The sequence below is a fragment of the Musa acuminata genome, chromosome BXJ3-6 (assembly GCF_036884655.1).
Source record: "Musa acuminata AAA Group cultivar baxijiao chromosome BXJ3-6, Cavendish_Baxijiao_AAA, whole genome shotgun sequence".
NCBI lineage: Eukaryota > Viridiplantae > Streptophyta > Magnoliopsida > Zingiberales > Musaceae > Musa > Musa acuminata.
Window position 1 is genome coordinate 30,316,279 of NC_088354.1, and position 22,775 is coordinate 30,339,053.

Below are 22,775 nucleotides of genomic sequence, written 5' to 3' on the forward strand. Positions count from 1 at the left end.
AATCTTGAAATTCGATTAAGCTTAAGAGATCATTATAAGTCAAATAATCATTTTAACATCACAAATCAATTATCATTATATATTAATCATAAAATTTTAAAAATTAAAACATTATTATGCATCATAAAAATCTGAATAAATAAGTAATAGTTTAAATTTTATTTTATTTTCATATACAAGGATAGAAATATAATATATATATTTCTTATGGTCCACACATAAAAATAGAATATAAACTATTTATTTAATAAAAATCACATCATTCATTAAGAAATAAATTAATTAATATTTTAATTAATTGATAAAATTCTTAACTTATTCATATGATTAAATAAATTAATTTTAATTATTTTATTAATCATACTATCCAGATAAGAAAATTAATAATTTAAATAAAAAAATATTATTTATAAAAAAAAAATTAATGTCATTCATCAAGTACAAATAAGGTTGCACACTGAGTGCCTTTTCTCTCTTCCAAAATTTCTTTTTAATGCTTTTTGTGCCTGCTTTAAAGCTTTAGTCGAAACCTCGGATTGGTGTTTTAACAGCTGAAATACCAAATTCGAAGGTCAGAGGTTGAGGGTTAACTTTACAAAATTTTGAAAATGTCAAATAGTCTAATTGGTAAAATGATATTTAGGGTTGAGTTAATATTATCTTTATCAAACTATATCTTTAGTCACTTTCGCACATAAATTGATTTTCATCGATTATCATATGAGCCACTCCTTAAATGGTTTTTTTTTTTCCTTCTAATATCAAACTTTATAGTGATAAATTGTTAGATATATTAAGAAATAAGTTGTTCAGATAAGAACGTTCTGAAGCCCGAAGCAACTAAGAATATTATAAGTTTGCTTTTGCTCCTATTGTATAAATAAATCCACATCCTGTCATCGATATGTCTTCCTATATGCTCCTCGTCGACGGCTCCCTGCCACCCTCGACTTGTTTTCTCCGCTACTCTTGTGCTTATGCATGCAGAAACCACCACAAGCAAGATTTGTGTGGACGTGGCCATCAAGAAGTGGATGAAGACCGTGGAGAAGCTCGTGGTGTTGGCCTGTGCCGCCTTCGCTGCCTCGTCTTTGTTCCTGTTGTGCTCCCTCTGCTTCCGCTTCTGGGAGGCGGTGGCCGGTGGGGCCCTGGTGGGCGGCGAAAGGTCGCAGGGTTGGGGAGTACAGGAAGTGCTGAAGGGCGAGGAAGACAGAGGAGGTGCCGATGGCTGCGATCTTTTCGATGGAAAGTGGGTGCAGGACGAGAGCTACCCACTGTATGAATCCAAGAACTGTGCGTTCATCGACGAGGGATTCCGGTGCGCCGAGAACGGAAGGCCCGATCGACTCTACACGCAGTGGCGGTGGCAGCCCGCCCGTTGCAATCTCCCCAGGTCGTCTCTCTCTACGGTGAAGAATGATTTGGTTTGGGTGGAAGGGAAGCCAACGAATGGTTTGCCGAGTCAACACCATTCCGTCGACACGATGAACTCCATCTAATACATTGAATTCCAATCTGTCGTTGATGCGTGCAGATTCGATGCCAAGCTGATGCTGGAGAAGCTACGGAACCGTCGGCTGGTCTTTGCCGGCGACTCCATTGGGAGAAACCAGTGGGAGTCTCTCCTCTGCATGCTGTCTTCAGCCGCCTCTGCGAACGACGACTCCGTGTACGAAGTCAACGGGAAGCCCATCACCAAGCACAAGGGGTTCCTGATATTCCGGTTCAGGGACTACAACTGCACCGTGGAGTACTACCGAGCCCCCCACCTGGTGTTGCGAAGCCGGCCACCCCCTGACGCGCCGTCGCCTGTTAAGAGCGTGCTCAGATTGGACGTCATGGACCGGAAGTCCGCCGGGTGGAGGGATGCCGACGTGCTGGTCGTCAACACCGGCCACTGGTGGAGCCATGAGAAGACCATCGGAAGGTACGTACGCTATGTCTAATAAGCTTTTGTTTACGGGAGAATAACGTAGTTTTGAATGCCCTCCATTGTGCTGTGTGCTGTGAAGTGGATGCTATTTCGAGGAAGGGGGGAAGGTGGAGCTGCAGATGAGCGTGGAAAGCGCTTATGAGAGATCGATGAAGACATTCTTAGATTGGATTGACAAGGAGATCAACACAAGCAGGACTCAGGTCGTCTTCCGTACTTATTCCCCTGCACATTCCAGGTTGGTTTGATCTTATGACTGCACGCATTGCAACATCTTCAAATTTAGTGCCTTGGTGTCATAGACTGTTATTTAGCATATTATTTTTTGTTGGGGGAGTGAAGAATTCGCAAAACGAAAAAAAAAAAATATATATATCAAAAAAATCAATCAATATACTTAGATTATTGATCCAATATGATTAAGCTCAAGTTAATGATGGTAGATATCACGATTGGAGCTTGATGAGTTAACTGATTTATCGATTTCGTTTGGTTCAAATCAGTAATTAAGATATTACAAATAGACTCATTCAAATCATTTGTCTAAGACTAAACCACGCATTACATATGCATTTACTTTGTGAGGACTCAAAACCATCACGGTTTCCAGCATGTTTCGGGTAAATGCGAAGATCGCACTTACTGGACCTTTTATATGCATTACATTTTTGCAGTAAAGGTGATGGGGAGAGTGGAGGAAAATGTCATTCGGAGACAGTCCCAGATTTCAGATTCTCGTATGCCTTATCAAAATCATGGAGCCATTTCCTGAACCCATTCACAGAACAACGCATGCAGAATTCAACTCGATCTGCATTGAAAGAAATAGATGTGTTGAATGTGACCGAGATGACAGCCCAGAGAAAAGATGGGCATCAGTCACTGTATCATGTTGGTCCTCTGAGCGATGCAAGGCTTCATAAGGAGGATTGCAGCCATTGGTGCTTGCCTGGGGTTCCTGACGCATGGAACGAACTCCTCTATGCTCTTTTCCTCAGAAGAGACTTCAAAGCTCGAGTAAGGCCATGATGGATCGTCAGAAGTGGAGTTATATCATTTTAAATGATCTACAGCATGGCCTTCACGATTCAAGGATTTGTTTCTGCATGACACTTCTCAGTCCTTGCAAGGACGAGGTGTTTCTGGTGATCATGGAGTTGGCCTTGCTTGAAGAGTTTAAAGAGGTTATTTGCTCATGCTAAGAGTTTAAAGTGTTTAAACATAAGATTAAGATTAAATATTGATCGAGTTAATTAGAAATTAATTATGAATTATTTGATTTAATTAAATTAGTACGGCTGTGTGGAACGAATATTCAATCATTATTATTATTATTTACAAATTTTAATAATATTAATTAGTTTTGATATTTTTTAAAATAAATTAATTATGAGAAATAACGAGAATCCATTGTTCCTCGCCGCCGATGGAGATTCCTCGTCTTCGTCTCCGCTTCATTCAAACTAGGAATGAAACGAGGATGCGGATAAGACGTGGTCGGATCGGAAAAGCACACACCGTCTTTTGCCGTCTCGTTCACATCCTTACTGATTCGACCTGCTTCGGCATCGACAGCGAGGGCTACTCGGTCGGACCGAACCACCCCCGTGATGTCTCAGGGTCGACGGGCTGTCCCCCGTGATGGGTCTCACTCACCAGCTCATCCAGGTGGTTTTGTTGGAGGCGACGTCACCCACGAAACTTCCAGCGGCTGACTCGGCTAACCATTGGTAGGTTTCGGTGACCGACAGTGCAGCCCAGTGTGGTGATGCTGCGGTCATAAGACGTCGTTTCGCTCGAGCCTAACCGTCCAGTGGGGACCACAGACGCCTTCATGCCCTCTCGCGGGCGGTTTTCTTGGAGGCGACGTCACCCGAGAAGCTCCCAGCGGCTGACTCGGCTAGGCGAGGTGGTAGGCCTCAGTCACCAACAGTGCCGCCTAATACAGCAAAACTACGAAGACCACGGCGACAAAAGTACTCGGGCATTCTACCCCTCTCTTGATTGGTTCAGCGATGGCAACCCCCTCTGCCTTCAAGCGTCGGCCCGTTCGGCTGAAACCAAAAACCGCGATTTTTCTCTCCGTCGGGAGTCGTTTTCGAGGCATTTGTGGGGGAGGGGAAGGCCGGGTAGAGTAAAAGGGGGACGTGATGGCGACGGGCCGCGGCGGCTCCTCGCGTTGCACGCACGAGATCGATGGATCGATGGATAGGAAGGATCGATGACGACAACAAAGGTAGGGAAGTGGGCGAGGAGGAAGAGGAGGAGGGGAACCCGAGAGGCGGCAGTCGATGATGATGTCGTCGTCGCAGCGCAACGCGTACAGCTACGGGGACGCCCTCTACTGGGACGCTCGCTACCTCGCCGACGGAAGCGCCTCCTTCGACTGGTACCAGCGCTACTCCGCCCTCCGCCCCTTTGTTAGAAAGTACGTCCCCGTCTCTGCCGGCGTCCTCATGGTCGGCTGCGGCAACGCTGGTTCGTTCCTCTTCCCTCCTCCCCCACCTTTACCGTTATTCCGTGTGGCATCCGGTTCATTCATGTGGTCGTCACTTCTCGAAATTGAGAACTTATTAACGAGAACCACGTCTCGCTCAAACTTATAATTTTGTCGGCTTTTTTTGACGTGTTCCTTTTTTTAGATTTTGTGTTAGTTTAGGTTAGGCTTTCATTGTTCTGGGCAGGAATGCTTGATTTTTCTTCTTCATAGACTTGTTTATCACGGGAAAAAGGGTTGTTCTGTCAATGTTGAGCTATGAATTTAAGTTGGAATTGCTGAACCTAATCATGAATTGCATATTATACGTCTTCATTGTACCTGTTTTTGGTCTGGTTCGAACTTTTTTCTATAATTATAGTGATCTTCAGTTTTAAAGCTTTCAGTAGTTTTTGGCTGGTACTGGGTGTTCGATCATCAAGTTCAAACTCTGTTAGCTGATTGAACGCTTTGCAATCGTTCGGATGATCAATCGGATCTAAATGTGTCCTGTACGTTATTGACATATTCTAGAGGTAAATTTAGGCCTTTTTGTAGCCTTTGCATGTTTGACTTAGATTTTGCTCATTTAGTTAGGGTACAGATTGGATTTTCATTTTAAGCTAAGAGGAACGTTTCAGACTCATCCAGTGGTTAAAGATAGGAAATAGTGGTGACATATATGAGCTGCTTACTACTAGATTGTATAGGATATTCAAAGTAGTTAATAATTGGTACATTATCAATCATTTCAATTGTTTTTTTCATATAAAGAAAAAAGCTAATATCTTAGCTGCTGCATGTGGTTGTGAAATTATTATTCAAAGTTCATCATTTCTAGATATAGCATACTTATATAGCATTGTGCATGCACATAGACAAACATTATAAATACTATTTACCATGTTTGCATGCTTGTTATAGCTTATATCTTCTGTCTTTTTTCATGCTATTCGATAAAGAGTTGCCTAATATTTCATGTGACATGTTAGCATAAATGCTATTTAGTTTATATATGATACTTACTAAGTTCTTCATGGATTTCTATTGCTGACAAGTTGATTCAATCTATCTATCTGACCTTGCAGTTATGTCAGAGGATATGGTGAAGGATGGTTACATAGACATCATGAACATTGACATCTCATCAGTTGTGACAGAAATGATGAGAAAGAAATACACACATATTCCACAACTACGCTGTATCCTATTTTTAGTTATTCATATTCGGTATTCTATGTACCACAGCTACTAATTTTGGATAAGCAGAGGGATCTAGTCTTTTATCCTTATGATCAACAGACATGCAAATGGATGTAAGGGACATGAGCTTCTTTGATGATGAATCATTTGACTGTGTCATTGATAAAGGTACTAAACTATCTTTTTATTGCTATGTTATTTCTAGTTAGGTTTAAATACATTATACAAAATTTTCTTTTTAATTGTTGTTGTTTTAGTCACTTATCTCCATAATGATTTTGTTTAGGGACTTTGGATTCTTTAATGGTAAGTGCTCTGTGTTAAGCTTTATAAAAACATTAAAAGGCAGTCATTCTTTGGGTTAACTGTAATTTTATCTGGATGTTAGTGCGGTGTGGATGCTACACTTAGTGCCTCCCGGATGCTAGAAGAAGTGAACAGGTTTGGGCTCCAGCAATTGTTTCTTTTTTTTTTTTTCTACAAGTTCAATCATTGTAAAATGTCTAATATTTATCCAATATTATGTGTGTATGTTTTATTTACTTTGACATTTGTTATTTCCTTGAAGTTAGGCTTCTCAGACCTGGCGGGATCTATATGTTGGTAAATCCTGGTTCTTGAGTACATCTGGCAGTTTTAATCCAATGCATGACGTATGAATCCAGCATAAGAATTTGCTAATCTTGGCAGATAACTTATGGTGATCCATCAGTTCGAATTCATCGTTTAAACCAACCAGGATGCAGTTGGAATATTATATTGTATATTATACGTAAGTTCGAAAGTCTCCTCTCAATGTCTGTGTCCACATTTTTTTTCTGTTCTTTCTATTATACTTTTAGGCAAGTTGCAAATGGTATCGGACCTCTGGTTGTGCATGAAGTTTGGTGTGTTAACAGGGCCTTAGAAAGGAATAGACTACCAGTTTATCCCTTTGAATTGGCAAAAATTATATATATATATATATATATATATATATATATATATATATATATATATATATATCATTTAGCTATTAATTTTAACTCCAGTTTGTGTTATAATTTCTAAGACAAATTTACAAAAGCTTGTAAGGTATGGAGCATTTCATATCCTTTGTGTATTTTCCTTAGTTTGAAAATATTGAAAATAAATACCATCCTTATGAGGAGCATACATAACTTGTTTAAGCAAAACAATATTTAAGGCAAATTTTAAAGTTTTGATGATTGGTTGTTTTAGTAAATGTCCTCAACCAATATACTTAGAACTAGTTAATTTGAAAATTACCTAGATTTTTTAGTCACACATTCATTTGCTCCTTTATCTTGATGAAGAAAGTCCTTTATATTATTCAAATCTTTTTACTAAATTAACCTTAAAAAAAACCTTTAGAAAAGTAAGATGAGGCGAAATATAGATTGAGGCCATTGCTCCTCCATGTCCCCAGTGATGTCTATTAGACAATATATGAACATCTTCCAAGTGTATTTGATAGTCAACTTTGCAAAGAGGCCCAAATCTTCCTCAACTTTCTGGTTCAAGTTGAGCAACTAAATTTTAATTGACCTTTGAAGTTATAATATGGATTTGACTGATAGAGTACCTTATTGGGTTTGGGTTTGACTCATTTGACTAAGTTGTGCCTTCTTTTGAAATGTTAAACCTGACAAACTTAAGGAGAACAAAGACAGGTGGAGACGGGAAGTAATGATATATCTGGGTGAAAGCAAGGAAAACATCAGAACTGAGAGAAGAAATGAAAGGTGGGGAAAATTTTTATCGTGGACATCAGTTGATATCTATTGTATGTGTGGTTATGGTTGGTATAACCTAGCTTGTATTATTGATTATCAACCATGACTCGTATCTTGCACTACTAGTATATCTAGGTATAGTAACAATAAGACTTGGATAGGTTGTTGCTGTTATTGTGCACTTCAGTCACTAGAGCATTGGGTCTGACAAGGACTTAGGTTGTGTTTAGAAACACATTCGTATTTTTAATATGCAGTTGAAGAAAGGGGTTTGAGTGAATATGTGGTTCTAGAATGCTTTGAGTCTTTGGTAAACAATAGATGAAAACTGTATTTTAAATGTCTATTGATGTCAGTGTTGTTTGGTAAAATTATATTTCAAAAGTTCATTGAATATTTTGTGATAAATTTACTCTTCTAATAATTTTAATATTTATTCTAAAATGAATACATATTTTTAAATAAATAAATAAAATCTTAAAAAAATTTTGTATGGCCCAAATATATAATATATAAAAAATATAATCATAAATAATCTTTAAAACTAAATAAATAAAAATATCATATTATAGAAAATATAAATGATGTTGGTTTTTTACTAAATCATTGTAGTAATCTTATAATTTTAGATAAAGTCATAAAGTACTTTTGGAATTTGAAAAATTATATTAGCATCCTACAAATGTTGAAATGCTAATACTACCTTGATGTAACATCAACATTTGAACATTTCTAATATAGCATCTTGGTCAGATGCAACTTTAAAAAATTTACCAAACACTAATTCACATTTAAAATCTGTATTGGGCCATCAATACACATTTCAAATGTGTTCCCAAATGCATGTTATTGTTTGTAATTAGAGCTGGGCCATCGCTCTTACTAATAATCATCACACACTCAGAAGTCATCAATAGCATCACCAAACCTGACAAAAGTAGCTTGCATCATCCTCAACCTGGCTAAACGGCAACCGCTTTTGTTGAGCTAGCAATACAACTCCAATTTTTGGTTACAAATGAAGTAGGATAGTTAATTGCTCGTTTCTCTCTTTATTGATATTTCAACTGGGTGTCACTTGCAGTGGAGTGCTATTTTTATTCTAGTGCAAGATCATTAGATATTTTCTTATGACAGTTCATCTCTCTCTCTCTTGTTTTCCTTGTGTTTGGAATCTTTTTATTGTGTCCTTCATCACCATAATGACTGAGAATTATTTCAACTTTTCAGAAAGACATAGTACAAATTTTGAATCTCAACATCAACTGATTTGATGTGCTTCTTTCAAATATAAACTGACAGCCAAGTTACCCGCAGTTTTTCCATTGTGTAAGTGAGGCTTTTGATCTGATCGGCTATTTTAGTGGTAGATTGCAGATTCACAATTATGATCCACATCTATCTATTAGTCTCATTATAAATTGGATTGCCACTTTGAGAAACTATACATCATGCAGTCTCTTGTGATCGTTATTGTCATACTCGTACCTATCCGGATTAGCTAGTCTATTCTTGAAGCATTTTTGCATGTTGGAAATCTTCGATATTGCATAAATTCATATTGAAGTATCCAAAGTACTTACCTAATCTTTTTTGCAAATATGTATCATGTAAATTCTTGGGCATATATGAGTGTACCAGATAATGTTGCCTATAGTTGATCCTGTTCTCTTTTTGACTTCACATTAATGGCACTTATCAACTCAGTATTTACCTTGTATACATCGTATTACCTTCTGTTTTACATTGAATTTTCAAATAGAATGTGCAATACGCATGCCTACATATTTTTACCTTTTTAAATTTGCTTTCACAGGTATCTGAAGGGTAAAATATACAGTTGGTGTACAATATCTTCATTTTCTTATCTTCTAGAAGTGTCCCTGCAGTTAACCATTTGATTTATATTTTTCTTTGTCGGTATACTAAGATTTGTTTTATGCATCAGCATCTACTAACTCACTAAGACAAAGAAATTGCATAAAAGTATTTTATTATTGTTGCTTACAATATAACTGCTCTTTTCCAGCCAGGCCAGGATTCCAAAGCCATGGAGGATGTAGTTCGCAAAGGTCAATCATGGAACCTGTGCCACTTACCAAATGTGGTCAGCTACCAGCAGGTTTTGTTCTTGAAGATCCAGACTCGCACTACATATATGTTTGCGAGAAGGAACATGGACTATTAGGGATTGCTCAGAGGGATTGCTCATCAGCATTGAAGTAGCTGGCTCCTCAGGATATTTTAATTGTTGTTGTATTCCCAAAATGCTGCTGCGGAGACAACAATCTCAGTCATAGTGATCTCTGCCGCTCCAACTTTTCTCCTTACACAATTAGGCCTTGATTCCTGTCTATCAAGGTTGGAAAACATTTACAATTTCATTTACATTTTATGATCTACCAAACAATGATTCGGATATGACTGAAATTAAGGTCTGCAGTTTCTATTCATTAAGTGAAGATTGTATTTATTTTTTCTGTGATATTTTATATCAATAACTGTATAAATCCTTTTCTGAAATAGAAAGGGTGGAAAGAGTAACGTCCACCAAATCATGCTATCTCTGGTAGCTATTTGATGCAACTCCAGCTATTTATTACATCTAATGCCGTATACTATATGGAAGCACTCCTCTCCAATATAGTTAAAGAAGAAAAAAAGCCTTTAAAAATATGTTGAAATTGCATTTATTGTTTATTTTTAGGTTTCAAATTTCATTATCGATATTAATAATGAATTGCACCAAGGTTATTTCAAATTTGCACCTTGATGTTTGTAACACACTTGGAAGCTGTTGAATTGGTCATAACTACATCAGGTTTTACTTGCGATAAGGTCATAACTACATCAGGTTATTATCAATATTAAGCATCTTATCCATTCTCTTCATCTTTGTGTAGATAATGATATTGAAAAGAAAAAGAGACTTAAATTCTTATTGTTCGATATGTAGGTTGATTTCAAAAACAATCGAGGTCTACTTTCAAGTTCATATTAGTCTTAGATACCGGAGAACTGGAGAGTTTAGATCGAGACTCTACAAAAACTATGTCATGGGATTGCCAGACAAGGTCCCTCTAATGTTTGTTAATATGAATTCAGATGATTCATCAAAGTTAATGAGTATGTTCAGCTAGTCGAGTATCCTTAGAGTGCACTTGATGGCTAGGAGCTTTTTTTGTAGCATATTGAGATGAGGATGTGGTAAATGTCGAAAACAGTTATGTGCATCATTTAACCATCAATAGAATATGAGGTCATGTGTCAAACCTAATAGTTACATAGTAAGGGATTTGTCAAGTTAGCTTTTTAGCCAACGTTACGTAGTTAACCTCATGAGGTTGAGTTGACATCCTTATACATCACTGACCTCGTAGGACCAAGTCTCATACTGTCAAACGTGAGTGACATGTCAATGATTTCCTATATGTCATGCCTCCTATATCATATGCCCACATCATATTTGGGCATATGAAATGGATCTAGACACAATGTGCTAATATGTTGTCGATCACATCAGATACTTATTAATTGATATTCCATAGCTAAGTTAGTCGCATCGTTGAGGGTTGTTTCCTTGTCGGATTTGGTTGTATCATCATTATAGAATGCTTTATGGTTGATTCGATTGTGTCATTGTCAAAGGATGCTTCTTAGTTGAGTTTGACTACATCGTTGTTAGAGAGCTTTTTTTAGTCAATTCGATCATGTCATCATAGAACGATGCTTCAAAGTCAGGTTTAACCATGTTGTCATCAAGGGGCACTTCATGGTTATATTTGACATATTATCATCAAGGGATGCTTTATATCGGATTTGACTATATCATGGTGGCTCTTCATGTATATGTTACTCACGTTGCTAACTTTTGTCGCTTTGGGGCTTTGGCTTGCATAATAAACATTACAATGATTTAGATCCTCTCTTATGGTCTTTCACCATTGCATTTATTTTTCTTGGGTGTAATGTTTTAATTATATTGTCTGATCTAATTTGGTTTGATTTTTAAAAATTTATAATGATTTCCTAACATATTACATTCATGGTCCAATTAAAAAATTACACGTCGACTCTCAACTAGGGGTTGAGTTTGAGAGTCACCTTGTCTCTATAAATATATGATGACTTTTTACCTTTCACTTTATGCACTCTTATGAACCTTCTGTTAAGACCTTTGGATATATAAGTTTAAGAATGTTTAGTGGACTCTCAAACCTTCGCTTTCAAAGGTTTGAGATGTCCTCCTCTTTATTTTCCATGGTCTCGAATTACTGTGTATCCCTTCCCATCCTTCGATCCTTACTAGCCGTACTTTCTCCTCCTTAAAGAGGTCGAAGATGCTATGACAAGGGAGGTTGCCCCTCCAAGTGTGATTTCTTTGGATGGTGGATCTTAGTAGTCTATAAATGACTCCTTTAATATTGACTCGGATACCAATTTGGAAGACTTGAAACATCTTTGGTATATGTACTCCATCCCACTCAAGTTTGAGCTTATAGTTTCTCAATCTAGTGATCGATCCTATATATCAAATCATTAATTCTGCACTTATATAAATGCACTAGAGGTAGGCTTAAGTTCTCTTTATTTTTGTCAAGATCTTCCAGGTTTTAGAGATTTTTTCTACTCAGATAGTGTCAAACTTATGATATTATCTTATAATGTTCGTAAGGGAATATCATGGTCTCAACATAAACCTAACACTAATCCTATTATATGCATGCTACAATATGTGCTTCAAGTGTGTGGTATCCTTTTAGCTTGAAGTGGACGCAATGTTTAGGGGCCCTCGAGCTTCGATGAGTGTTAGGAGGAAATATTTTTTTTTATGTTTCTTTAAAGGATGGCTTTCTAGCCTTACTTGGCCATCTAGAAGTCTGCTAGGTCATAGAGGCCGAACTCATCGTCTCACCCCAGGGTCGGTAATTAAGGCTTTCTTACCTTTATTTATGAGTTTGATATCCTTTTAGTTGTTGTTACTATTCTTGATTTTGCTTTTCAAAAAAAAAAAAAAGATCTTACTAGTGGACTTTCTTATACCATCGACAAGAGAAAGCATAAGAAGTGATAACAGGAGTTGCAATAGTAATGAGAAAAACGACAATAATAGGAGTAGCCTGTGAACCACGAAAGGTGTTGTCCGATCCCTAAATTGAGAATTCCCTTCATGCTAGAGGAAGAAAAATAGACTTTAGGTTGGGTCCTCGACAATGACAAATGAATCAAGAATCCTTATAAGGGAGTAGGAGGAAGATGACGAAGAAAGTATTTAGCTCCTGAGATCCCAAGCACTCCTCGACTACTCAAGGGGAGAGGTGGTGAAAGATCCCAAGCTAACTAGGGTCCACTTCTAAGTCTGCCTTAGGTTGAGGTGTTGGAAAATCGAGGGACTAGGCCAAAACTCTACAACTACATTAGAGTCATGCTCAAAGAGTCTCTCTGATGCTTAAACCAGTATGAGTTCAAAAGTTTTGGTAGAGTATCAAAGTTTATGAGTATATTCAGCTAGCGCAACTTCTTAAGAATGCACCTCAAGTGCATTTTTATTATGGATGAGTGATTATTGGCTTGAGGCTCTGATAAATATCAGGAATAATTATACGTATTATTTGACAATCAATAGACCGTGAGATCATGTGTTGGGCCTAGTAATTATGGAGTAATAGTTTTGTCAAGTCAACTTTCCCATTAGTGTTATATAGCTAACCTAATGGGTCGAGTTGACATCCTCGTAGATGCCATGTTGCCAACCTTGTGAGATCGAGTCTCATCTGATATGTCGAATAAGTGGAAGTGATATGTTAATAATGATTGCCTATATGTCATACTATAAAGCGTTGTAATATATATTTATATATAACATAAAATTTTAGGGATAATTTATTTGAAAAAAAGTCCCACCACCCTTCCCCAATTCATTTTTATCGGATGACATCCTATATTTAAAAATTACTAATAATATCATTTTTATATTAATAAAAAATATATATCAATCCATTTTTATCTACTTCGTCTTTTCCTCTCGTTTTCTCCCTTTTTCTTTTTCCCTCTTAAACATTATTCTCTCCTTATCTTCGATTCTCTCCTCCCTCCTCTATTTGGAACATTGAGTTTGATTATAGAACTGTACTAAATACCTCTCTTTCTCCACAACCACCCGTCCTTATATCCTTCCTTGATCTTGCCTACCAATGACCCCTACGAGAGTATTAGGGAGGGACAAAATTGAAAACTCAAAACCAAAAGGATAAACCCAGAGATCAACAATAAAAAATATATCAGAAAGCTCACACAAGATTTAACATGGTTTCATAATTTTCACTTGTATCCATGGAGAAAATTAAATTATGGTTTCATAATTTTCACTTGTATCCATGGAGAAAATTAAAATTTTCACTGTGTGAGATCAATTACACCTTGAGTTATCCCTACTCAAGCATGATCCCCGTATATATCCTCTCATATATTTAAATTCCTAATAATTTATACTTTTCTTTCACTCTCAAAAAACCTTGAAAAAAATCCTCTCTAGACACCCTAGAGAAAAACCTAGGAGTACCCAAAGTATTCTTCATACTTTGCTCTCTCCTATGAAAACCTAGAGATACATGATATTTATAAAAGAATCAAATTCTAACTATCATAGTTTTCTTCCTTCACAAGGATTTTTCTTATACTAGGATTCTATTCTCTTGAGACACTAGCTTTAGGAATCTTAAGATGCTTATACTTGATAATTCTCTTGATAAATATTGTTTTTCACTTTTATATCTCTCGAAGAGAATATACTTTGTTTTAAGTTTTTTTTCTGATCTTTGTTACTTATCCTTATTGAATATCTAATCATTAGATCTTTATATAATTTGTTAGGGAGGGACAGGAGACTTTCAAAACCAAAAGAATTTCAAAGATTAACAATCAATAACATACTAGAAATCTAATGTAAGATTTAATGTGATTCGATAATTTCCACCTATCCATTGAGAAAATCAAAATTTTTATCATTTGAAATCAAATAGAAAATTCTTGAATTATCCCCACTCATCCCCTTGTATATCATCTTGTATATCATCTCATAAAGATATTATACCTAAAAATCTTAGATAGCACCATCTCTAAGCACCCTAGAGAAAAAATTTATAAACACCCAAAATATTTTTGGAATCTAGATATATGAGATACTTATAGAAGAATCGAATCAACATGAAAACTCTTTTTCATATTAATATTTTTTATTCTCCTCAGATATTAATATTAGGAAATCCAAAATACTTTCGATCCTAATAAAAGTATTATAATTGCACACCGGAAGGTGCAATAAGAATATGTTAACATCAACTTTTTTTATAGCACTGTCTCGAGTGGATCCTTTCTCGAAAATGTTCCATAGCCCACAAATCACAAATATTTGGGTGCCCAACTTTTTAAAGGCTGCTTCATGGAATTTTTTTTCCTGCCATTTAGCTCTATTTTAATTGTCTTAATGGGTTATTACTGTTACTTTCTTGTATGTATGTTTCTCAGTTAGAAAATAGGTAATCCTATTTATTCTACCTTTTTTTTCCCCTTCAGTTGAAGACTCTCCAACTTCATTTCACTCATCTCATTGTTTGATAGTTCTTTGAGTTAAAAGTTTGAGGTTGCAGATTTTGTCAGGCATGGAGTAATGTGATGCCACTCAGAAAGAAAACGAAGAGGGCAATAAAATTATGTGATTTATTAAACGTTACTTTACTAAACAATAACATCATAAAAAACATCTTGTCAGCTAACACAATAAATGTAATGGGGTCAACAGTTACGTATGACTCGTATATTCCCTTGATAATTTTCCAGTTAACAGTTATATACAGGTTATAAATGGTGTGTCTACAAAAAGAATTAGTAATTGTATGGGGGTGAAAGAATATAACTATGGAGAACATTTCACTATACTGTGGCATCAGACCAGTGGATGGACTGATCAGGTAGCTGATTCACGACAGGGTTTCCTGTGCCATCAACGTCCAGCGTAAGAGTGTCACCAGGTTTGTAATCTCCCGCGAGAATCGCCTCGCTAATGACATCCTCGATGATCTGAGTGACGGCCCTTCTCAGAGGCCTTGCACCGTAGTTTCTATCAAACCCTTGTTCGCACACCAAGTTCATGATGGCATCTGATACCTCCAGACCGATTCCAAGAGACGACAGCCTACTCTTGACTTGTTCAAGCATTATATTCAAAATTGCCAGCATCTGAAAAAGGAAAGCAACCAATTGAGATTGATGTAACGGCGATGCAAACTTGAAAATCTAAACCTAGGTGCTATGGTAGCTCTAGAATTTGGGAAGCATGCTCTCAAATTAGTCCTGCACTTAAGCAAGCATTTAGGATTGAATCCTTTGGTAAATAAATTACTTGGTATACCATTATCAAGATAAAGTAACTTTGACAGATTAATAATAGAGGAACAGACCTGAGTTTGCTCAAGCGAGCGGAACACGACGACCTCATCAATTCTGTTGAGTAGCTCAGGCCGGAAGTATGCCTTCAACTCTTCCATCACTAGTGCTTTCATCGATGCATATGAGTTAGATACTGTGTCTTCTGCAATCAAGAATCCTATGCTTCGTTTACCCTTGGAAATTGCTTCAGATCCCACATTAGATGTCATGACAATCAATGTGTTCTTGAATGAAACTCTCCGCCCCTATTGCACAAGAAGAAAACACTGAGGGTAAAACACTACTTCATGCAATATAAATGAGAACCGCATAACACCTGACATAGCAATAATGTTCCTAATGATATTGAAGACTGTTATATCATGCCTTTTAGAATGGAGAGTGAGATATCTCATGGCAGGGGTGGAAAACATTACAAGCAATATGTACAATTAATTGTACGACAGAAGCTTAATCTATGGCATTTTGATAAAAGCAGTTAAAATCAAGCTATTCATGCCCATCGAAACTGAGAAAAGAAAGTGAATATGAAAAAGTTCATATTACACCACAGAGATGAGACAACATCAGGCAGGGGCAAAGTTTCTTCTTGACTGAGACGACAATATGTAAGGGGGATAACTATATTTAAAACAAGAAAAATGTTAATTATCTTTAACAAGTACAAGGAAATTAAAATCATGCCATGGGTTTCTGTACTAGATTTGATTATGATAATCTAGAACCTAAACGCAGCACCACAAGAGGGCAATAAAACTGGAAATGCATTCAAATAGTTGTAAATTAATAGAATCTAATTAATATTTTGGTCTATCTAAAAATATCAATAGAGCATATCTTGTAAATTATTTCACAATAGACATTACGTGACCATCATGCCTTCCCTAGACACTCAAATAGATGTATTTGAGTATTGCAATACTGTTTTAGGACTTGAACTTGTTGATCACTGCATTATCATGAAGACCTCACTATGCTGCTGTAGAATTAAGCTTAGTTTTAACTGTTATCACGTCATAGAAGTACTTGCTAGGGAATTTTTTTAAACTATCAAATGAATATAGAAAACTTTGAAAAAGTGTGCTGAATTACAGCAATAGAAAATTAAAGAAGAGTTTCAATCATAAATATCCAATTTGATATATATGATAAGCTTTAGCGGATAAAGCAAAACATTTAGAGCAGCAGAAAGATGTTTTTACAAACCTGAGAGTCGGTTAGGTGACCATCTTCAAATACTTGGAGGAGAATATTAAATATGTCAGGGTGAGCTTTCTCTATCTCGTCAAGCAAAATCACTGTGAAAGGTCTTCTCCTAACTGCTTCAGTCAAAGTACCACCATCTCCATACCCAATGTAACCTGGCGGAGATCCTATAAGCTTGCTCACAGTATGCCGCTCCATGTACTCGCTCATATCCAATCGCAGCATTGCGTCCTCCTTTTATATTAATACACTATTTAGACTTTAGAGAATCAAACAAGTAGCAGCAAAACCAAAATGGATAAGTTGTTTACATAAATGCATGTTGTGAGAACCATGTATAATGAATGATGGAAGATTAAATGTCACCTGAAACCATTTGCTGGAATGACTACTAAAACCAATTTACCACAAAAGTAGAAACGATGAAGTTATTTCAATTGCATATTTGGCAAGGCTACATGCTTATTTAATGAAGCTTGAGTTACATATGAAGCAATCAATGCCTATATAGCAATTCAAATTTCATAAATGGTTAACTAGCTAAATTTAGTAGACATGTTCTGAAAGTAGAAAGAGAGAGAGAGAGAGAGAGAGAGAGAGAGAGAGAGACCGATCCAAAGTAGGAAGCTGCTAATGCTTTTGTCAGCTCGGTTTTACCAACTCCAGTTGGGCCACAGAAGAGCATTGCAGCAATAGGTCTGTCAGGATCCTTCAGGCCAACACGTGATCGCTTCACAGCTCGAGATATGGCATTCACAGCATCATCCTGGCCAATTACCCGTTTTCTAAGTTCCTCATCCAGGCCAACTAGAAGCTTTCTTTCATCTGCATTGAGCTGCTGAACTGGGATTCCTGACCAAAGAGAAGCAACTGTGGCTATTTCCTCTGGTCCAACGATAACTTGTCTGCATCAAAGCAAAGCCCAAGAGAAACAGTTTTGAGTTTTCAGAGTTCAGGACTGCCCAATTTATTAACGACTAAGAAAAGCCACATATCGTACCCGTCATAATCTTGTGAGTATGGGATAGAAAATTCTGAGACCTCCTTGACATCAACCAAAGTTTCAGAATCATCTGTAGTTTTATTTGCCAACACCTGAATGGATAACAGGAAATCACTTTTCATTAGAAAATATAACTTGAGGCGGGCACGGTTTTGATTTTCAACGAAATGGACTGAATCCAAAACAGAGTTCCATGGTATTTACTTATCCCACTGTAACAGAGAGTATCCCAATCTTCATGAATGTATTAATTTATATAAAGTTCATAATCTGAAAATACCTTAGATTTGAAATATATTATTTATATAAAGTTCCCAACCTTCATGTATATATTATGTTTTCTGTATTAATTTATATAAAGTTCATAATCTGATCCGTTCGCAGTTTTTCTGAGTTATACTATGAATTTTTAATATGTACGACACTAAAATGGTGATGCTAGAATGGCCAAAACATAACTTAAACATACTGTAGAAACTACCAAAAGGTCCTTGGACCAGGAAACAAAATCAGAACAGAGATCAGAGATTTGAAGACATAGTCTTGTGCATCAGTAAAGTTGTTTACCATGTCATGCATTGCCTGGACAGCTCTAATCTCTCGCCAGTATTCTTCGGGTGACTTTGAGAGCACAGAAATCTGCTCTTCCTTCTTCTTCTTGAATGCATCCATATGAGCTCTGCTACCGGCTTCATCAATCAGATCAATTGCTTTATCAGGAAGATGTCTATCTGGAATATATCTTGCTGAGAGGTATACTGCAGCATTTATGGCTTCTAATGTGAATGTACACTTGTGATGGATCTCATATTTCTCACGTAAACCCAGCAAGATCTTCACAGCATCCTCCTGAAGCATTTCAAGAAATGTATATAAAGAAAATCATACATTAGTAATATGAAATGATTAGAACGTTGGAACAAGAACTGTGATAGTACCTGGCTAGGTTCGTTTATGAGAACTGGTTGGAATCGTCGAGCTAAAGCTTTATCCTTATCAAAATGTGTCTTATGTTCATCTAAAGTTGTTGAAGCAATGCACTGTAGATATCAAGTGCATTAATACAAAAAAAAAAAAGAACTCCTAGATATGCACAAAAGATATTCAAATACTTTAATGTACAGGAACATTTTAGGACCAGACCACTACAAACAAATTGTCATGATATAAACAATGGTAACAAGATTTTCATCAGTTACATTAAGTTCACAGATATACATCAACAACTTGCATTGGATGCATTTTCAGATGATTCAAGTATAACAAGAATTAAACTAAATTCAGGTCTGGAAACACAAAGAGCACTTGTATCAAACCAAAAAAGTAGTTTCCCGATTCATGTAAATAAGATCCTCTACGGATACATCCTCTCTGAATCATAATGGCCAATGGATAATGAATACAGGGTGATGTCAACTAGAATCTTTTAACAAGCAATAATAATCCTTGGTGTTCTACCTGCAATTCACCTCTACCAAGGGCAGGCTTCAACAAGTTAGCAATATCAAGACCAGAACTATTGTTTCCTCTTCCAACACTGCCAGAACCAATCAGTGTATGAACTTCATCAATAAAGAGTATGATATCACCTGCATTTGTCCAAGTATCTAGATTGATGACAGAACTCAGTAAATACAGAACAAAGAACCATAACATGATACTCCAGCTAACCTGCTTTCTGCACTTCACTTATCAAACCAGTAACTCGGGATTCCAGTCCTCCCCTCTCTTTGGCACCTGCCATCAGTAAGCCTACATCCAGTGACATTATACGTTTTTCCTGCATAAAGAATAAACCTGAAGATGTTAGTACAACTAATTCAAGCAAACAAGTAGAAATTTTCATCATAAAACATGAGAAGCACACCTTAAGAAAAGAAGGAATCTCTCCTTTAGCAATGCGAAGAGCCAATCCTTCAGCAATTGCAGTTTTCCCAACACCAGGGTCCCCCAAAAGAATGGGGTTGTTCTTTGTCCTTCGGCATAGGATCTGGACAATTCTCTGAATCTCTGTATCTCGACCAATTACAGGATCAATGAGATCTTCGCTAGCCAGAGCAGTTAGATCCACACAGAATTGAGCTAATGGGCTTTTTTCTGACAAAATAAAAGAAAAATAATAGCTTAAACAATTTTGTATACTACAAGATACCAAAGAAGCAAATTTTATGAGATATCATAAAATGATAGCACTTGAAGAGGGCCAGCAACCTTTTGTCTTATCTGAAGACCTCAAACTTGCAGATTTTCTATCAAGAGATTTCTCTGGCATCTTTTGAGATGATGCCACTGGTTCTCTACCATCCTTGGCAAGCTCCCCATGGAGTCTGGATAGGGCCACCGATGCTAAATGACTGAGATCTGTTCCCAAACTAAAATGACAAACCACTTATCAGATGATAATTGAAGCCCATGGAAACTGCTCAAATGTACTTCTGAAGGATTAATTTAATCGACAAGATGTATTCAATGTTAACCAAGTAAGCGGCTTCTTTATGTATAACTGTTATCCCAAATTCTGGCAACAAAAACCATTATTTCCATCTAAAGAAAATATATAATTTCCATTAATAAAATACTACAAACTTGAAGGATGAGTTTTAGCACCATGGTATGCTTGCTTCCTAGTATCCTAAGTAACTAGAGTTTGTCACATAAGCAGCCTACCTACTTGGAAAAAGGGTAAGGTGTAAGGCTCCATTGGTTTACCTTCCCCAAAATCCCACATTAGCAGGATCCTGATGCATTCAGTTGTCCTTTCAATTCCTTGTGATACAGTTAAAATTCATTTCCATACCAATGATGTCTTAACATTAAGTCTCAAGGTGCAACACATTCTTATTAAGGAAAGGTGAGTCTAATAGAAAAGTCCCTCCGATTAACTAAGAGACATCTGATGTTAGAATGGAGAAACCGGATCTACATTTTGCCGTAATGGATGTGACGAAAATTTCAAATTTAGCAAGCTCATTTGACTCTATTGAATATACGAGTGTGGAAGCATCAAGGTGTGCTAATTTCAAATTCCAGCGCCACTTGAGCGTTTTTTGTGTCCTTAGATTATTAATTATTTGTCTATCTATCCCCCAAAAGATAATTCTGGAAGCTGTAAAGAGATTATATACCTCTGGAGGACCTGCGCCACGCTGCCATCATCGGCGTTCAAGAGGCCGATGGTGATGTGCTCCGGGGCGATGAACTTGCAGCCCATGTTCTTGGAGCATTCGACAGCGGCCTGGAACACCCGCTTGCTGTTGAGGGAGAAGGGCACGCCGGTGGATGACCCGGAGGAGGGCGTCGTGGCCTGATCAGCGGCAACCCCATCGGGCCAGATGGCCCGGACGGCCTCCCTGGCGCGATCGATAGTGATGCCGGTGCCGAGGAAGCCGCTGGGGGATTTGTCCTCGGCGACGAGGCCGAGGAGGAGGTGCTGGTTGAAGACGATACCCATGCCGTGGGTCTGCGCCTCGCGCTGGGAGAACATGACGGTCTTGATGGCCCGCTCCGTGAACCGCTCGAACACCGCCGAGATGGCCCGCCTGGACCGCCGTCGGTGGCAATACCGCTGGGAAGGGAGGAGGGGGATGGAGGTAAGCGATCGGCGTCGAAATTCGACCAGGAGGGAGGAGGAGGAACTCGAGGCCTTCAAACCGGCCGCGGTGGGGTAGAGAGAGGCGGCGACGGGGCGGCGGTGTGCGGAGGACGGGCGTAAGGAGTGCAGGGTGAGGAGGGAGGGAGAAGAGGAGGTCGAGCACGCCGCCTCCATTCTGTTCCTTTTACCTTTTCCTTCTTCTTTTGTGAGGGTAAAGCTAGAATTAACGAGAGGCGAGGATGACGAAGAAGAAGAAGAAGAAGAAGAGCGGGTAAACGAATACAGAATGCGAGGCGAGAGATACAGAGAGGAGGAGCAGATATTATATTGAGATCCTTTCTTGTGGGTATAGTCTTCCTATTATATACGATAGTGCAAATCCCCTAAAAATATTTCTCTTCTTGACTTTTTCTCGGAGAGTATTTCTATTTTAATTTTTTTTTTTTTGTCCAAGTAGAGAGTCCTTTTTCAATTAAAGAAACGTGCCCTCAATCATTCAGATGTCTTTTTCCTCTTTTTTCCATCTTTAAACCTAAATCCAAATGTTAAATATATATATATATATATATATATATTTAAATAAGCTCATTCAAAATTAGTTATCTTGCAAAGGTCTAACTCATAAATAATTAGAAAATCTTAGAAATAGCTTATAAAGGCCTATATGATACCTAAATGATCATTGTTTCTATTTTAAAATCTTTCAAATATATTTTTATTATTATTTATGTTAGTTTTTAAAAGCTTGAAATTATGTTATTTTTAATTTTATCCATTTTAAGGTGAATTTACATATAGTGTTATTTAATTTAGATGAATTTATAATCATTTTGTTTAAAACATAAATATTATCAGAAAAGCTTTTCGAAGTTTCAAGGAAAACAAAATTGAGGACTTGAATTATACTGTTCTTTTTGTCCTATTTAAAAATATTGTAACTCACTATTCATTTTTTTTTGAAAAATTTCAAATTTGAAATTGCCTTGAAAATGAGCTATAATGACGTAAATAATTGTTTTTTCTATTTTATGGATTCAAAATTGATATTCTTGTTTACTTTAGCCCTTAAAAACTTTAAATTATGTTATTTTAAAAATTTTATCCAATTTAAGGTGCATTTACAATCACCTTTGATCAAAAAACAATTGAGTATTATCATAGAAGATTTTCTGAAATTC

General features: G+C 37.0%; 3 protein-coding genes across 5 annotated transcripts; 2 read left to right on the top strand and 1 right to left on the bottom strand.

Annotated features, from left to right (window-relative positions):
* The first annotated feature begins 983 nt into the window (after window positions 1-983).
* Window positions 984-3,105, top strand: LOC103988974 (protein trichome birefringence-like 11). Its single transcript, XM_018827545.2, has 4 exons — window positions 984-1,393; window positions 1,535-1,927; window positions 2,013-2,171; window positions 2,608-3,105. Exons 1-4 carry the CDS (start codon window positions 1,035-1,037, stop codon window positions 2,960-2,962), a joined length of 1,266 nt encoding a protein of 421 aa, XP_018683090.2. The 5' UTR covers window positions 984-1,034; the 3' UTR covers window positions 2,963-3,105.
* A 907-nt stretch (window positions 3,106-4,012) lies between these two features.
* LOC135640658 (uncharacterized) lies at window positions 4,013-9,801 on the top strand. 3 transcript variants are annotated; one of them, XR_010497432.1, is made up of 9 exons: window positions 4,021-4,411; window positions 5,498-5,611; window positions 5,712-5,780; window positions 5,899-5,918; window positions 6,001-6,053; window positions 6,185-6,215; window positions 6,303-6,384; window positions 8,579-8,677; window positions 9,378-9,502. XR_010497432.1 is itself a non-coding variant. In XM_065155335.1 (8 exons), the coding sequence occupies exons 1-8, from the start codon at window positions 4,225-4,227 to the stop codon at window positions 9,572-9,574; spliced, it is 753 nt and encodes a 250-aa protein (XP_065011407.1). In that variant the 5' UTR covers window positions 4,013-4,224; the 3' UTR covers window positions 9,575-9,801. The 3 variants fall into 3 exon arrangements, 2 of the variants coding, with proteins under 2 accessions (XP_065011407.1, XP_065011408.1); XM_065155335.1 differs by lacking the exon at window positions 8,579-8,677 and having other exon boundaries at window positions 4,013-4,411; window positions 9,378-9,801; XM_065155336.1 differs by lacking the exon at window positions 8,579-8,677 and having other exon boundaries at window positions 4,020-4,411; window positions 9,382-9,801.
* A 5,333-nt stretch (window positions 9,802-15,134) lies between these two features.
* Window positions 15,135-21,917, bottom strand: LOC135641083 (chaperone protein ClpD2, chloroplastic-like). The gene is made up of 12 exons (XM_065156117.1): window positions 21,131-21,917; window positions 20,217-20,377; window positions 19,873-20,102; window positions 19,677-19,785; window positions 19,464-19,594; window positions 18,944-19,045; window positions 18,573-18,854; window positions 18,003-18,097; window positions 17,613-17,907; window positions 17,003-17,236; window positions 15,808-16,041; window positions 15,135-15,586 (listed from the first exon to the last, which is right to left on the bottom strand). The coding sequence occupies exons 1-12, from the start codon at window positions 21,769-21,771 to the stop codon at window positions 15,281-15,283; spliced, it is 2,820 nt and encodes a 939-aa protein (XP_065012189.1). The 5' UTR covers window positions 21,772-21,917; the 3' UTR covers window positions 15,135-15,280.
* Window positions 21,918-22,775: the final 858 nt, after the last annotated feature.

What these genes read in the sequence shown, in the direction of transcription:
- LOC103988974 (XM_018827545.2), top strand. Translation starts at nt 1,035, where the DNA reads ATGAAGACCGTGGAGAAGCTCGTGGTGTTGGCCTGTGCCGCCTTCGCT. An exon ending in GCCCGTTGCAATCTCCCCAG is followed by an intron (nt 1,394 to 1,534) that starts GTCGTCTCTCTC and finishes TGATGCGTGCAG; the next exon opens with ATTCGATGCCAAGCTGATGC. An exon ending in TATTCCCCTGCACATTCCAG is followed by an intron (nt 2,172 to 2,607) that starts GTTGGTTTGATC and finishes ACATTTTTGCAG; the next exon opens with TAAAGGTGATGGGGAGAGTG.
- LOC135640658 (XM_065155335.1), top strand. Translation starts at nt 4,225, where the DNA reads ATGATGATGTCGTCGTCGCAGCGCAACGCGTACAGCTACGGGGACGCC. An exon ending in TGACTGTGTCATTGATAAAG is followed by an intron (nt 5,781 to 5,898) that starts GTACTAAACTAT and finishes GATTTTGTTTAG; the next exon opens with GGACTTTGGATTCTTTAATG. An exon ending in GGACTTTGGATTCTTTAATG is followed by an intron (nt 5,919 to 6,000) that starts GTAAGTGCTCTG and finishes TCTGGATGTTAG; the next exon opens with TGCGGTGTGGATGCTACACT.
- LOC135641083 (XM_065156117.1), bottom strand. Translation starts at nt 21,771, where the DNA reads ATGGAGGCGGCGTGCTCGACCTCCTCTTCTCCCTCCCTCCTCACCCTG. An exon ending in AAGTGAAGTGCAGAAAGCAG is followed by an intron (nt 19,595 to 19,676) that starts GTTAGCTGGAGT and finishes GGACAAATGCAG; the next exon opens with GTGATATCATACTCTTTATT. An exon ending in TCATAAACGAACCTAGCCAG is followed by an intron (nt 18,855 to 18,943) that starts GTACTATCACAG and finishes GAAATGCTTCAG; the next exon opens with GAGGATGCTGTGAAGATCTT.